Consider the following 16,063-nt stretch of genomic DNA (forward strand, 5'->3'; position numbering starts at 1 on the left):
TGTGGTTACAGATAGAAATATTCATATACTTTCAATTTTTTTTTTTTTTTCCAGTACACGGGCCTCTCACTGTTGTGGTCTCTCCCATTGCGGAGCACGGGCTCCAGATGCGCAGGCTCAGCGGCCATGGCTCACGGGCCTAGCCGCTCCGCGGCATGTGGGATCTTCCTGGACCGGGGCACGAACCCGTGTCCCCTGCATTGGCAGGTGGACTCTCAACCACTGCGCCACCAGGGAAGCCCTACTTTCAAATTTTAAACAAATGGGATTATGTGCCTTGCTCCCCCCCCCAAACTATCTGAGATCTCTCCATACTAGTAAGTAGAGATGGACCTCATTCTTTTTAACAGCTGCATAACATGAATGGGTGCAACTATAACTTGTTGTAATTTTTCAGTTTTACAAATGGTCCTGCAGTAAACATCTTCATGCATACATGTAGGCTAAATTCCCGGATGTGGAATTGCAGGTAAACGCGTCAATACGTTTGTTATCATCCCTAAAAAGAGAAAAGCTGGGATCCAGGTAACTCTAGTCCTGGTGCTGAGGACAGATGTTTAGTCAGCAAGTGATTGTGTGAAATGGCTCCATGCTAAACTCCCTTCTTCGTGATTCACAATCAAGTAGCATATTAAGAGTTCTGGAAATTCTTCAGTAACCACTTACTGCTGAGTAGTTTAAAAAGAATTGTTTGCAAAGGGAAATTGCAATGTGCAAATGTGTAATTCTTGTACACATCTTAAAATTTCCCTGAACAGTTTGGGAAGTCTCCCCCCGGGTGGTAATCTCTCAAAGACAGGACAGCATTTAGATAGGAACTGGCCACATACTGTTCCACCAGGCTGGGCAGCTGAGGTGGAGTCAGGTTTGGATTTGGTCCAGGAACCAGGCGAGGCCTGTCAGCCACTCCCAAACCCCTCGGATGAGAGGGATCCAGTAAGTCCTGCATAAATCAAGGCTTTGAGGCTGACCAGTAGGGAGAGGGGTAGAGTTTCTATCTAAGAGGTGACATCAACTTAGCACACACACTGCATCAGTCAGGCCCAAGCCTCCAACAGAGAAGGGTGAGGATCCAGAATCTCTAGAGAAGGAGCCACTTGGGGTATAAGAGGGCAGTGTCCTCCCCCCTCCCACTCACCTCCTCCAGTCCTTGAAATCATGGTTAATTTCCATGGCTCAGTGCAGATGTCACCCCTGAAGCCTCTCCCCTAGCCCCTAGACCCCTCCTGTGTGCTCTGGTAGCACCTCTGCTTCAGCAATTAGCAGTCTGTTTTGTCTTCTGGTTCATTCATACTTATTGGGCTGATCTAGAGGAAGGGCCACATGATGAATTATGTACCTCACAGTCTTCCCCAACAAAGTGGAAGCTCCTCCGTAGCCCGGTGCTGTTCAGGCTTTCCTTCACTCATTCATTCATTCGATCATCATTGAGCACCTACCATGTGTCAGGCATTAGCTAGACTGCCTGAATACAGTGGTGAATACAGCAGACTCAATCCCTCCCTCTTTCGTATTCTTATATTCCCTGTAGCCCAGCCCAATGTCTAGCCCAAAGCCTGACACAGTACGGTTTAGAAATGGCAATCTAATTGGAAAGCTGCCTTTGCATAGCAAGAACTGTCTTACCTCCTAGACTACAGATGAAAAAACATTTTCTCAAGATGCCTCGTCTACATTTTATGTGATGGAAAGTCATTTGACTGTACGGGATATTTTTTTAGACATTTGGGGTGACCTCGGGGGCCTGATGGAGAATCTGGAGTGCTAAGGTGCCAGCCACCTGGCTGGACCAACGCTAGCGGGAGGGCGCTAGCGACGCGGCCCGCAGGTCCCGCCCCCACGTCCCGCCCCCACAGGCCCCGCCCCCACAGGCCCCCGCCCCGCCCCCGCTCTCCATAGTTACGGCTGCGGAGGCGGCGGCCATCTTGGCGGCGGAGCGATGAGCGGGTCGAATTCTAAGGCTGCGGCCGTGGGGTCGGCGGCTGGGCCCGGGGGGCTGGTGACTGGCAAGGAGGAGAAGAAGAAGGCTGGCGGCGGCGTCCTGAACAGGCTTAAGGCGCGGCGGCAGGCGCCCCACCACGCGGCCGACGACGGCATCGGGGCAGCGGTTACGGAGCAGGAGCTGCTGGCTCTGGACACCATCCGGCCCGAGCACGTCCTGCGCCTCAGCCGGGTCACAGAGAGTAAGTGCGGGGCCGGCCGCGCCCTCCCCTCGCGCCGGTCCCTGCGCCCCTTGTAGACTAAGTGGAGCTGGCCGCTTGCCGCTCGGCCGGCCGAGGGTGTCCACCCAGGCGCCCCCGGCCGGCCGGGCCGCGCTGCCCACCCTCACCTAGACCTGGTCGGGAGGGGTTCTCCTGGGCTTGACTGCTCTCCTCTGAGTCCGGCCACGCTAGGCTTCCCTGTGGCCCGTCCCCGCTGGGCCCTCAGGCCCGGCCGTTCTCCTCCTCAGCTGGATCTGTTTGGGTGGGGGCCCGCCTTGGCTTAACCGGATCCTCCTGACCCTGGGAAGTGGGCCGCTGCCCCCCAGCCATCAGTGAAGTTCCTGACCAGCTAGGCCCCCTCAACCTGTCTACAGCCAGCTTCTGCCGCCCTCTGCCAGCCCAGACCCCTACCCTAGCTGCTTTCTCTGCCTTTCCCTCCCCTCCGGCCCCTGACAGCCCCGCCCCCTTTCCAGCCTGCCTTGGCCCCCTACCTCTTTGGGTCCCTAGCGTTGCCCCTTTGTGTGCAGGTGGGCTCCTCCTTCCTCAAATACATTGCCGTGGCATTTCGTGCCGCATTAAAAAAATATTAATAAAGTTTCAGTTCACGTACAAAACCAAAATGTGAATCCTGCTTTTGACACTTGTTCCAGTGAATTAAGAATATGTCAGGGTGTTAGAGATGCATTTCTTGCATAAAATGCAACCGTCCTACACCTTTTCATTGATAGTACGAGGGGTGGGGAGAAATATATAGCTCACCCCCTGTCCTGGTTTTCCTCTTTTCTGTTCTCTTCCAGGCCAACCCCTGACTTGATGCCTTTTTTCTTGCTGCTGTTCCCCGCTAAGAGTTTGCAGTCAGTTGGTTAGACCCTGCTTGCCCAGCCGGCCCTGTCCTCCAGACTTCTAACGTTGAAGCACCAGCACTCCCTTGATGGATTAAAGGCTGCCGTCCTATTATCTGCTGAATTGCTTTAGTCGGCAGCCCAGGGGTGCTCAGGTGTCCCTCAGGGAGATGGAGGCCGCCCCCAGTGATTTGAGGATGACAGTTTGGGGGGATAGGCCTTGGTCCAGCCTGTATGAAAGGGAATTCCCATCTCCTAAAATAGCTTTAATTTGAGTCTGGGCATTTTCATATCCCCATTTTCCATCACTGTTTGGGTTGGGACTGTCCTTTGCATGCCTGAGTATATCTTTAGAAGGTCTTGCTATTCTGTTTCATAGAAACATTGTGAAAAAGCTGCTTCTGTTCTGACCCAGATTTCATTTGGGGCTCTGAAGGTACGGAAATGCTCACCACCTCACCTTTCTCACCCCATGCTTTCTCCTGATACCAAAGGTGAATTAGGCCACTCTAATGCCTGGCCCTAAGCGGCATTCTAGGAGAGCACTCAGGTCCTGTGTAGGAGCTTGAGCATGGTGCCATTGCTCACACACACCTCAGCAGCTTATTGGAGAAAGTCACAAGTCAGCTTGGTGACCTCTGGATTCTTTACTCTTCTTAAAGTCTGTTCCGTTCAGCAGGTTATTTATTGAGTCCCCTCTAAAGGTGCAGAATCAATCTCAGCACTTTTGGGAGTTACAGAATAATCAGTAGCTCTCAAGTTTGCCACCTTATTGGAGAGTCAGCTTGTAAAACATGAAACAGCTAACACAAACAGGCAGTATAAGATAAAGTGTCAAAGTGAGTTGTGGAGAAGATGCTCTCAGGAGTCATGAGAGAAAGAAATCAATGAAATTGTCTTTGATCAGCACTGTTTTGATTAGTTGATCAGGTTTCTGGGGACTCTACTTCACTTTGGCCTCACGCCCTCCACAGCAGATCCGTCCTGCTGCCTGGGTAGGTATGGCCCACCACCTGGTTTTGTGCAGCCCACAAGCTAAGAGTGGTTTTAACCTTTTCAAATGGTTGGAAAAAAAAAAAATCTTGGGACACATGGTTATATAAAATTTGTATTTCGTGTCTATAAATAGTTTTATTAGAATACAGCCACACCATTCATTTCCATGTTTGTGGCTGCCTTTGTGCTACAGCGACACAGCTGAGTAGTTGTGATAGTGACTGTGTGGCCAAAAGCCCAAATTATTCATGATCTGACCCTTTACAGAAAAAGTTTGCTGATCTGTGCTTTGTGATACGGTCACCATATTAGCCATTAGATCAGCATAAATGTTTTAAAATGGATTTCTAAAAAAAATTCTATCCTGTTGTGATATGCAATGAAAGCTTTATAGGCCATTTTTGAAGTGTTTCCAAAGAAATCCCCTTTTACCATCCCTATTTCTAAAGTGTTACAGTAATCTTTCATCCACACAAGCCCATGCACTTTTTTTCTTTCCTGGATCCCCTAATTCTCTCCACACAACTTTTGCTTATAACATAAAAGGAAGTTTTGGGGTGTATTTTAAGTGAATTGTGTAAGAAAAAAACCTGAGTTTGCTTCAAAACTTGAGAAAGAAATGGTGGATTTGGAGGATTATTTAACGGCATTGGTCTCTCTCTCTCATTTTCAGATTATTTATGTAAACCCGAAGACAATGTCTACAGTATTGATTTCACACGCTTCAAAATTCGAGATTTGGAGACCGGGACAGTGCTTTTTGAGATTGCCAAACCTTGTGTGTCAGGTAGGCCTTAGTATTGCAGTAGTCACTTGACAGTTGGAGCAAAAGGTCTTTCATGCTTGAGTTTTTGTGTGCCATTGCATCCTGTGTCACAGACTCCAGCGGCCTGCTTCCAGCCGCCTCCTGAAGCCTGCCTGTGGGCCTGTTGGCTTGAAGCTGTGCTGAGAGGCTGATGTTTGTTGAGTATCTACTCTGCGCTGGTCACTGTGTTCCACATCTTTCTGTTTACATCAGTTCATGTAATCCTCACACCTCCGTGGGGGGTTATTATCCTTATTTTACAGATAAGGGAACTGAGGCCCAGAATTTCCAGGTGACTTTCCTAAGGTCCTCTGCCCTTTGATCTTACCATGTTTCCTCCACTTAGGAAAGGAATCCTTGAAATTAAACTCCAATGAGGAAGCCTACCTGAACCTTGAGTCCTGGGGACACTCTGGAAGGGTGATACGGAGGATTCCAGTCCAGATCATGAGGCAGTGTCTTCTCACGCCCTTTCCTTTAAATAGTGTCTCAGATTTCCCAGTAAGTCCTAGTTTGGACTTTAATATCTGCCATTTTCTGGATGAACAGAAGGCCCAGACCTGTGAACTCATCTACTTGGGACCCCTTAAGGTAGCTTTGAATGGACACTTCCTGTGCTTGTGTTGCAGTTCCAGGTGATTCATTTCTGACCAGGGGACCACACGTAGGTCTTTGGAGCACATCACTGGAAATGGAGCACCCCCTGGAGTTAGTTACTAGAACACCACCCTAGATAGTCCTTCAGAGTATCAGTCATGGTCTGTGTTGATGACTCTTTTTGCCAAGCTTTTCTCATCTGATTTGCTATTCAGAAAGAGCCTGTAAATTTGGTAAGACAGCTGTTGGTAACCCAGATAAGTCAAAAGGCTTTCATGAAAAAGTCTCAGCTCAGATTAATTATACAGCCAAGGCTAGAGCACTGGTCTCCTCACCCCATCCAGTATTCTTTTTTTGAAATCAATTAATCAATTTTTGGGCTGCTTTGGGTCTTTGTTGCTGCACGTGGGCTTTTAGTTGCGGCGAGCAGGGGCTACTCTTCGTTGCGTTGTGTGGGCTTCTCATTGTGGTGGCTTCTCTTGTTGTGGAGCATGGGCTCTAGGCGTGCGGGCTTCAGTAGTTGTGGCACATGGGCTCAGTAGATGTGGCTCGCGGGCTCTAGAGCGCAGGCTCGGTAGTTGTGGCGCACGGGCTTAGCTGCTCTGCGGCATGTGAGATCTTCCCGGACCAGAGATCGAACCCGTGTCCCCTGCATTGGCAGGCAGGTTCTTAACCACTGCACCAGCAGGGAAGTCTCACCACCCAGTATTCTTTATGCTGTCATAATCTAGTACTGACCAGGGCATCTAAAGGCTCAAGCTTGTGGGTACTTAAATCTTGTATTGGGAGGGTCAGGGCCAGCCAGCTTCCTGGGTCTGTGCTGTTCGTATCTCTAAGCCACAGGTCCTAGTACTTAAGATGTTCCCAGGACCCCAGGGCTACTTCAGGTGTATGGATTTGCATGAGACTGGGCTCAGAATAGTCATTTCAGTATAAAACTAAATCTCAAGAAGAAGGTCAGCTGCAGATTTTGTAAAAATACCTTGATTTACGACCCATCCAGTCTTTACCTTTAAGGATCTTGATTCACTAAGAATACGCACACACTGATTCAGTGCCCTCCTACAGCACTTGTTTGGATGAGTTCGAATCGCTGAGAAGGTTTGGTGTGATCCTTTTTGAATCCCATTGTTGGAGCCAGGGCTGTGGAGTCTCTGACTTTGAACCCCTACTCAGTCTGGTTGCCCAGCTCCTCTTGGGCTTGTCACAGGCAGAGATGTTTGATGCTGAAAAAGACTCCTCTTTTACTGCACCTATGTTCAGCCTGGAACTGGAAAAAATACCCTTGCTGGATACTGGGTGGCTGTAGCTACTAGAGAGGGAACTAACTCCTTGTTTACATTAGAATGTTCTCTGATTCATTTTACAAATCTTTTATTCCTGGGTTCAGGAGTGGACTAGACCAGAGCCCGTTGTTACTCTTGTGGACCCTCTCTCAGGTCTCACATGTTGGTTCATGGCACATCTGCTTCACCTTTTCCCAGGTGCTCGGAGTGTTGGGCCTGGTATGGCCTGGAATAGGCATTAGTCCAAGGAAGTGCAGTACCCCAAGGCTATAGGTCAGTGTCTTCCATTTAAATAGCACAATTATTTCTAGGGATTTGTCTTTGCTATGTCAGAAATTTTTGCATTCTTTGAAGGTGCCTTTTGAATAGTTTCAACTTTTATAGCCTCATTCTTTTGGTAGCAGCAAGCACTTTAACTGGGTCAACAGCAGACCTAGTCTGTATAGCAGAGACCATGTCACAGCCACCCAGCTGGTGTTTCAGGCTTCACCGTTAGGATATGGCCCAAGGCCCCAGATTATATAAAAGGCAAACAGCTTAGTGTTTAAGAACAGGCCTTGAGTCTGATGGACCCGGATTCACATCCCTGCTCCCTCCATTTACTACAGGCGTACCTCATTTTACTGTGCTTCACAGATATTGTGTTCTTTACAAACTGAGGGTTCGTGGCAACCTTTCATTGAATAAGTCTATTGACTCCATTTTTTTCAACAGCATTTAAAAAAAATTTTTTTTATTGAAGTATAGTTGATTTACAGTGTTGTTGTTGTTTTTTTTTACAGTGTTGTGTTATTTTCTGGTGTACAGCCAAGTGATTCAGTTATACATGTGTATATTTTTTCATATTCTTTTCCATTATGGTTTATTATAGGATATTGAATATAGCAGCACTTTTTTTTTTTTTTTTTGCGCTACGCAGGCCTCTCACTGTTGTGGCCTCTCCCGTTGTGGAGCACAGGCTCTGGACGTGCAGGCTCAGCGGGCATGGCTCACGGGCCCAGCCGCTCCATGGCATGTGGGATCCTCCCAGACCGGGGCACAAACCTGCGTCCCCTGCCTCTGCAGGCGGACTCTCAACCAGTGCACCACCACGGAAGCCCCAGCAGCATTATTTTTAAGTTAAGCCGTGTGCATTGTTATTTTTGGACATAATGCTATTGCATACTTAATGGATTATAGTAAAGTGTAAACATAACTTTTGTATACACTGGGAAACCAAAAATTTCATGTGACTCTCTTTATCATGGTGGTCTGGAACTGAACCTGCAATCTCTCTGAGGTCTGCCTATATCTGGGCGACTTTGGACACGTTAGCTAATCTCTCTGAGTCTGAGCTTCCTGGTCTTTAAAGTGGAGATAAAATGAAGACAAAATCTACAGGATCACAGGATCCTGTGAGGCGTGCAGCACGGGGCCCGGAATTACAGCATGTGCTCAGTGAGTACTGGCTGCCCTGCCATATCGGTGTCGGTGTCAGTACTGCTGATCGGTCGTGCTCTTTGCCGAGATGGTGATTCAGCTTCCGTGTGCTCTTGCAGACCAGGAGGAGGAGGAGGAGGAGGTGGTGGCGGCGGCAGGCGGAGATGTGGATGTCAGTGCTGGCCGCTTCGTCCGCTATCAGTTCACGCCAGCATTTCTCCGCCTCCGCACCGTGGGCGCCACGTGAGTACCAGCATTTCCTGAAGGGGGGACGTTCTTCTGGTTCAGAGAAGAATGTTCTCTGTTAGGTTTGGGGTTGGCTTTAGAGGAGGGAGGAGGCAAAGTCAGGCTCACAGAGATTTATTCTGCAGGGTGGAGTTCACGGTGGGAGACAAACCTGTGTCAAACTTCCGGATGATCGAACGGCACTATTTCCGGGAACGCCTGCTGAAAAACTTTGACTTTGATTTCGGCTTCTGCATCCCCAGCAGCAGGAACACTTGTGAACATATCTATGAGTTTCCCCAGCTTTCTGAGGATGTCAGTACGTATCCCCTGACTTTCAGAACATCCTGGATTCTTCAGGCTAGAGGAACAGACCTTGAAATGAAATCCATCTAGTCCAACGACCTCATTTGCAGAGAAATAGGGACATGATGCGTCTCTAGTCTTTCGACCTCAGGCTTCTCGTTTCCTATTGCTCCTGTCTCATGTTTCAAACTCTGACTCTGCCTGCATGGGAGCATTGAAGGTTTTAATACAGGCCATCCCTTTTAGATGCCTGCTGCGGGGAAGAGAGTGGCTGAGGGAGATAAGAGGAGGCCCCTGACAATCCCTGGGAGTCCAGTTCGATACACGGCCAGTCATGGTTTCACTGTGTTCTAGTCACCGGCTCCTGCTCGGCACTCCTTTAGCCCTTTGCTTTTTCCCTAATCAGAACTACATGGGAAACTGTGGGCTAAGTAGAATTCTAGTCCTGAGGACTACCTCTTTCTCATTCTCTGCAGGTAGAAGGTTAATTAGATGAAACTGTTAGAATAGATCCAGCAGGCGCTAGGAAGCTGTTAGAGGTTTGGAGCAGAAGGAGTAATGTGAGGGAAGCCGTGTCTGAGGAAGAGTCACCCTGTAGTTCTGGGGAGGAAGAACTGGGGAAGGCGCCGGAGGGAGAAGGCTGGCCCGGGGAGGAGATGGACTGAATGACAGAGGAAGAACAGGCTGTGTATTCCCATGGCTTCGGTCTGGCCCTCTCACATTAGCATCCCCTGTGAGGAATTAGGGAAGGTTGTTCTAGAGCATTCAGGATGTGAGTGGGATCCTGTGAGTAGTGGTGGAGTTTAGTTGGATTGTTGGCGAAGGTCTACATACACCGACCAATTTTCTCAGAATCCCAGGTCCTTAAAATTGTCATTTTCTGACAGGTATTCTTGACTGGTGCAGCAGTACTGTTCCCAGGTAAAGTGAGGATTGCTGAGGAGTAGGCAGGGCGTTGATGACCGCATCAACTGTTAGGATCCTCGTTTGAAGCCCGCTCCCCAGGCTGGGCTGGGATGTGTAGATGCTTGCGAGAAAAGATTACGTACAGTATTTCAAGTTTTTATCTAAGGCCATGTAACTTTTTCTTCTTGAAGCCAAGTAAGCTAAAAGAGCGTGGGGGTCAATATTCTGGATATGAACTAAATAACTCTGGCCTGGCTGAGTTCAAAGAACTTGAAACAGTCAGCTCTCCTTTTGAGAACTGTGGTCAGCAACAGCATTTCCTCCAGAGGATTCAGAATAGCATGTGACCATTGACGCAGAACCAACCAGAGGTAGCGACTCGCAGTTCTCTTGACCCTCCAGTTACGGTTAAAGAGGTTGGGGCAACTGCCAGAACAAACAGAAGATTTAAATCTGGATCCCAAGACAAGCTCACCCTTTGCTGGATTGTTGGCAAGTTAATACCCCGAGCCACCTCTGGAGAAGGCTCCTTGCCCTTTGTGCCCCTACATCCATGCGCACCTGGGATTCCTTTGTTGTCAGGGTTGCCTGCGGGACGTGAGCACAGTGAGGCCCAGCTTTCTGAATTTGGACCAGAGTGTCTAGAGGTGGGGACCAGAAGCACCAAGTCAACAGGCTGCTGTGGTGCCTGTTGGCAAACGGGTGGGCACCTCTCCCTGGGGTTCTGACGGAGCACCAGGCTGGCGATGGCCTCGGAGGGCCAGGTCCAGAGCTGGTTGCATCCTTCTGTTGAAGTGGACAGCATGCTCAGTTTGGGGGCCTCTGTGGTCCCCAGGTCTCCCCAGCTCTCAAGGCCTGGCTCCCTCTGTTCTGACCCTATTATTCTGACAGCGTGTGCTCACATTTTCAGGAAGGGCTGGTTTACGAATTTTAGAGGGAATGCTAAGTTTTATCCCACCTGGCCCATGGGGCAGACTCACACATAAGTCTTTGCTTTTTTCCTTTCCCTGACTTGCAGTTCGTCTGATGATTGAAAATCCCTATGAGACCCGTTCTGACAGCTTCTACTTTGTCGACAACAAGCTGATAATGCACAACAAGGCTGACTATGCCTATAACGGGGGCCAGTAGCTGTGGCAGGAGCGGACGGGGAGGTGCTTTGCTGTGGCCCAAGGTCCTGGTGCACGGAGGTGGCTGAAGCTGCGGTCTGTCAACACACATCTGGAACCTGGCCCCAGGAAGCCGAGGCTGGGGTGGCAGTTTCCTATGCTCCAAGAGAGGTGCCAAGCAGTGCTGTGTTTCCTTCCCCAGTATTTTTTCTTCCTTTTTTCCCTGCCCCTTAGGTCACGGAGGTACTATAGTAAAACTTAGCATAAGGCTCCTGGAATCCAGATAAAAATAGAAAGTTTATTTTCATGTAGTCATGGCTCCTCTGGGTTGTCCTGTTGAGCCTGGGTCTCTCCAGGCAGAGCTGTGCCGGGGAGAGAAGGCTTTTCTGTAGGTTCAGCGGCGCTGTGGGAAGCTGAGACTCCTCTCGCCTGCGGGGTCGCCATCAGCACACTCTGACCTCAGCCTGTGCATCGTCCTAAACCAACTTGGGGGGCAGAGGGAAGGAGTGGTGCCAGGAGTTGAGGCACTGGGGTGGGCAAGGCTGCCAAACTGAAGGATCTGTCTTACGTAGGGGCCGTTTATCTGTCTGACTTCCGGATCCTCAGCCGGTCCTCCTGGGGCTCCACTGAGGTTTCAACCTGGCAGTGCCTTCCTGTTCTCCTTCCAGAGGAAAGATGAGCTTGCTCTGCTTCTCCTGGCTCCTAACTTTTGAGTTTCTCCTGAAATACAATGTGTCAGTTTTGCTCTTGGAACTGTAGTATCTCTGGAGGCCAGAGCAGGCCTTATTGTATTTTGTTTTTTTATTTCTAAGCTTCTTGTGGGGAGGCTTTATAAAATGTCAGTGGCATTCCCAGCATATAGGATGTGTGGCCAGACTTCTGATAGTATCAGTCAGGCTCCCAGGGCTAATCTGGGTCATGTCGTACCTGCTTTTGTACTGAAGTAGTTCCTGGAATCATCCTGGCTGGTCAGACCTAAGTAATGTGGTTTCTGGTCCTTTGGAATGGTTTTGGAATATCTGCCACTTGGAATGGCTTTGGGCATTGGGAAAGGGGGAAATCAGCTGAGGTGGTCTATCAGAGAGACGTGTTCTCAATAATCTTCCTCACACATCCCTCAGGCCTCACTGGATGGGCTGTCCGCGCTTCAGCTCCCTACTGTTGTCCGACTGTGCGGGCGATTTAAGTGCTCAGGCCCAACTCCTGACCCTCTGATAAGACTGTTGCTGCGGCCAGTGTTTAGCATTGCTAGAAAGGTCACAGTAGGAAGGGCCCAGGTACGTGGTATCTGTGACCAGAGAGCTGTCTCCCTAGGTGCTTGGGAGAAAGGCCAGGTGGAGCCAGGGAGAGAAGGGCCAGCGCTTTGCCACAGATGCTCCTGTGCTTTCACTGACCGGTGTTGCTCCCTGTTTGCATTCTAGAGCGTGAGTGGCCTTGAACCGTGGTCCAGTGCTTTGTGCCAGGCGAGAGTCTGGGCTGTGCCAGATGCTGGCAACTTCCTCACTGAGAAAACCCTGGTTAGCCCTGTGTGCTGGCACTGCACCCAACCCCCGAGGGAGGAAGAGACCGGGTTCCCTGCAGGGTGGGCTACTCATCCCCAGACCGGTGAATCCCAGAACTGGAGTCGGCTGCAAATCCAGGTGCCTTATGTGTGGCTCCATCCCATACACTGCCGGACAGACATCAGCACTGCCTCTTCACCTTCTGTTTCTCACTGGGGCTCCCTCAACAGATTTGTGTTCATTGAGCTTCAGAATAACCCCTTCTCTCTGTGACAGAACCCAGTCGGGAGAGTTTTTCTACTATTTGATGTTTAATTATTATCTAGGTTGTGGTTTCTGGAGCTGCCCAGAACTCTGCTCAGTAGAGTGTGTCTTGGAAATGTGTCCCAGGCAGACCACGTCTTGTAGGCTAGTGGGCTGTCTCTTACCTGCAGTGTTAGCTTTTGCTGGGAAGAGGGCTGAGGAGGCAGGCATTCTGGCTTGAATAGTGCTGTATCCTCTTCCCAAGAGCTTGCTTTAGTCTCACTGGAGACCGTTTTGAGGCCAAGTGCTCGGTCTGTGCCCAACAGCACAGGGATTTGCTGTCTTCTGCTCCTGAAGGTCTGGTGTTCTGTACCTGGGACTCTGGATTCTTGTGGCTAGCTACTCAGGAAACCTTGAGAAGCATTACCTCTCTGGGGTGTTAGCTAGGGTAAGTCTGAAATTCAAGCTTTTGTACCCGAACTGGGGAGAGAATTGGAAGTCATACCTTCTCTGAAAGTAGCTGAACTCATCAGAAGCTGAATCAGGAGGCCATGTTGTTAAGGAGTCTGGGCTATTGATAGCAGTTACCTGTGGGCAATAAGATGGGAGGAGAAAACCTACTTGCCTGGGGAGACCGTGCCCTCTGTTCAGAGCTGGTACCTGAGAGGAAGCACCTAAAGGGAACACATTCCAGCAGACTGACAGGCCCAGCTGGTGCCGGGGGGCCTGCTGCCTGCACCCCTCCCTCTTGTGTCTTGCTCCTTCCTGTCCCTCTGGCCTGGAGTCTCCTGGGAGAGCGACTCTCTTTTCCTGTGGAGCTTTTGGGCTAAGATGCCCTTTCAGCTGCTGCAAAGAAGATCCTGGCTTATTTTATTCTATGTTTTAAAGAGTAAACAGAGGAAATAAGTAAAAGTAGTCCTGGGATAAAGTAGGTCATCCTCTCCTCGTGTGTTAGCTCAGAGCTGTCTTGCAAGGAAAGTACTTTTCAGGGCCATGTCGGCCTTCCTGAAGACCTCACAGTCTTTGGGCCATCCAGTTCTCAAATAGGGGCGGTGATTTGGGGGCGTTGGGGCTATGCAGAGACTGGAGATTCTTGACGTGGCAGTAGCTGGGGGAATCTTCAGCTTGTTTCTTCAGTTGAAGTGGGACTCATTTCCGGAATGGACTTAATAGGCTGTGTCTAATGTACAGATTGGGTGAGTCTTGCTTTAGTGTGTCTTGCCACCCTCGATAGGCTCCCAGGGTACTCTCTTTTTTTTTCTGTAACGTCCCTTCCTTCTGGTGGCCGTTGTCACTCTGACGTCAGTGAGGTTGGGGAATGGGGACAGTTCTCAGAATCATAGCACAGACTCGTCTGTGTGTGTGGACCCCTGATGCAGAGGGTGCTGCCGTGCCTGGCCTAGGGACCCAATTGTCAGATCACCATGCTTCTCACATTCCGCGTCACAGGACATCTTAGGTACAAGAAGGGTCTGGTGGAGGTGGATTTACCCCTTGTTGCACAAACGATCATGTAAAGTCACTGAACTTGTGAAAGTCTATTTTTTTCCCTGTATATCTATTTTTCACAGAATGTAAGAAGCGTTAATGGCCTGGTCTGTCCTTCTTCCCCTTTCCCCTTCATTTGAGGTCCTTATTCCAGTTTGTATTGTCTTTGTGTCCAAAGTAAACTAGGTGACTTATTTGTATAAAATGTTATTTTGCCACAAGAGACAGTAATAAAAGAAAGATTTTCACAGTATGCGCGTACCCTCTCTGGTCTCCTGACTGGGCCCCTTGAGTCACGGGGCGGGCAGGTATGGAGTAGCGGTGGGCTCTGAGTTTCTTTACGTGGCTTTTCTGTAAATATTGGTTTAATGAGTAGAGCTGGTTTCTAGGGTGATTAGGGCACAGTATTGAGCTTTAGGCTTAGTATTTTTTGCTTTACATTTTGATGGAGTGCTTTGAGAATTAAAAATGTATATACATGTTTTTAAAACATGTTCATTAAGGTGTGTTTTAACTATACCTCATTTAAGAGTAAATTCACCTCATTTAAGAGTACAGTTTGGGGCTTCCCTGGTGGCGCAGTGGTTGAGTCCGCCTGCTGATGCAGGGGACACGGGTTCACGCCCCGGTCCGGGAAGGTCCCACATGCTGCGGAGCGGCTAGGCCCGTGAGCCATGGCCGCTGAGCCTGCGCATCCGGAGCCTGTGCTCCGCAATGGGAGAGGCCACAACAGTGAGAGGCCCGTGTACTGCAAAAAAAAAAACAAACCAAAAAACAAAAACACCAGAAAAAAAGAGTACAGTTTGATGAGTTTTGACAAATGGATACATGATCACAATCATGATACAGGGCATTTCCATCACCTCAGAAAGTTCCCTCAAGTGCCTGGTGTTTGCAGCCCGTTCCCTCCCTCTATCCAACCCCTTGCAACCATCTTCTGATTTGTGTCTCTTTTGGAAAACTTGTATACTTTTCATATAAAATTTACATCCATGTTTAAGCTCACAAACAATACAGGTTAAAAATAAGTCTGGTTTAGATGGTCTGTGGCACCTGAAGGCCTATTGGCCTCTGCCCACAAACATCACTCATTTCCCCCTTTCTCCTGCTTCTTGCTCTTTTCTTCCTGGTGCCCAGGTAGAGTTATGAAAGGTGAGGAAGCTTCGGAGCATTTGCCAACGACAGTAAAAGTACTGTGGATTTAGAGGATTTCTTTTGAATGCATTTCTTTTTTTTTTTTTTTTTAGATTTATTAATGAAGCTGAGATCTTGGCTCCATTAATTTACTTATATTTTAATTAATTAATTTATTATTATTATTATTATTTGCGGTATGCGGGCCTCTCACTGTTTTGGCCTCTCCCATTGCGGAGCACAGGCTCCGGACCTGCAGGCTCAGCGGCCATGGCTCACGGGCCCAGCCACTCCGCGGCATGTGGGATCCTCCCGGACCGGGGCACAAACCCCTGTCCCCTGTATCGGCAGGCGGACTCTCAACCACTGCGCCACCAGGGAAGCCCCTGAATGCATTTCTTTTAAGTGCAAGGTAACATTTGAAAGACTTTGCTGCATCTTTTAATAGATCTGCAGGAAGCAGAGCAAGGTCTTGAAGGAAGACAGAACTTTTGGCGTGTGGGTCAGTGCTGGGGACAGACGCCTGGCTGAGTTATGGGGGAAGAAAGGCAGCTGGAGAGACTGGGTTCCTGGGGGCGTGTGGGAGGTGTCTGGAGCCTGTGGAAGTCTGACTCACACCTGTGCCCATGCAAGACCCTTGGCAGGCAAGTGAAATCGCCGTAGATTTTTGGGCAGGGTGAAGGCGTCCTGACGGACGCTAAGGACCAGTGCCCCCTGCTCCCGGTGGAGGGGTGGGGTGGGGGGCTCTGCCCCCCAGTTGGGAGTGAGACGGTGGGACCACAATGGAACAGGGAAGCAGCAGTGCCACCCCACCTGCACAGCCTCCCAGCAACCCAACTCCCCATGTCTACATAGTGAGCACCAGCGCAAGACAAGACCCTTGTCCCTCTTGGCGCTCAGACTTACAGGGGGCTTGATAAGATTTCAGATGCTACGTGCCAGGAATAAATAAAACAACGGGATGGAGAGTGTGTGTGGGGAAACACTGGTCTCCTGCGGTCAGG

At 49.5% G+C, this 16,063-nt stretch overlaps 1 protein-coding gene across 1 annotated transcript; it reads left to right on the plus strand.

Moving 5' to 3' along the window:
• Window positions 1-1,924: 1,924 nt before the first annotated feature.
• Window positions 1,925-14,178, plus strand: UNC119B (unc-119 lipid binding chaperone B). The gene is made up of 5 exons (XM_022550684.2): window positions 1,925-2,183; window positions 4,713-4,826; window positions 8,266-8,389; window positions 8,518-8,690; window positions 10,602-14,178. Exons 1-5 carry the CDS (start codon window positions 1,940-1,942, stop codon window positions 10,712-10,714), a joined length of 768 nt encoding a protein of 255 aa, XP_022406392.1. The 5' UTR covers window positions 1,925-1,939; the 3' UTR covers window positions 10,715-14,178.
• Window positions 14,179-16,063: the final 1,885 nt, after the last annotated feature.

This window comes from Delphinapterus leucas, chromosome 14 (assembly GCF_059928025.1).
Source record: "Delphinapterus leucas isolate spDelLeu-1000000601 "Yukka" chromosome 14, BTC_Dleu_Yukka2, whole genome shotgun sequence".
In the NCBI taxonomy this organism is placed as follows: domain Eukaryota; kingdom Metazoa; phylum Chordata; class Mammalia; order Artiodactyla; family Monodontidae; genus Delphinapterus; species Delphinapterus leucas.

Bases quoted from the DNA above. Each gene is read 5' to 3' on its own strand.
- UNC119B (XM_022550684.2), top strand. From the start codon at position 1,940: ATGAGCGGGTCGAATTCTAAGGCTGCGGCCGTGGGGTCGGCGGCTGGG. The intron at 4,827-8,265 runs GTAGGCCTTAGT...GTGCTCTTGCAG, and splicing joins TGCCAAACCTTGTGTGTCAG to ACCAGGAGGAGGAGGAGGAG. The intron at 8,390-8,517 runs GTGAGTACCAGC...TTTATTCTGCAG, and splicing joins CTCCGCACCGTGGGCGCCAC to GGTGGAGTTCACGGTGGGAG.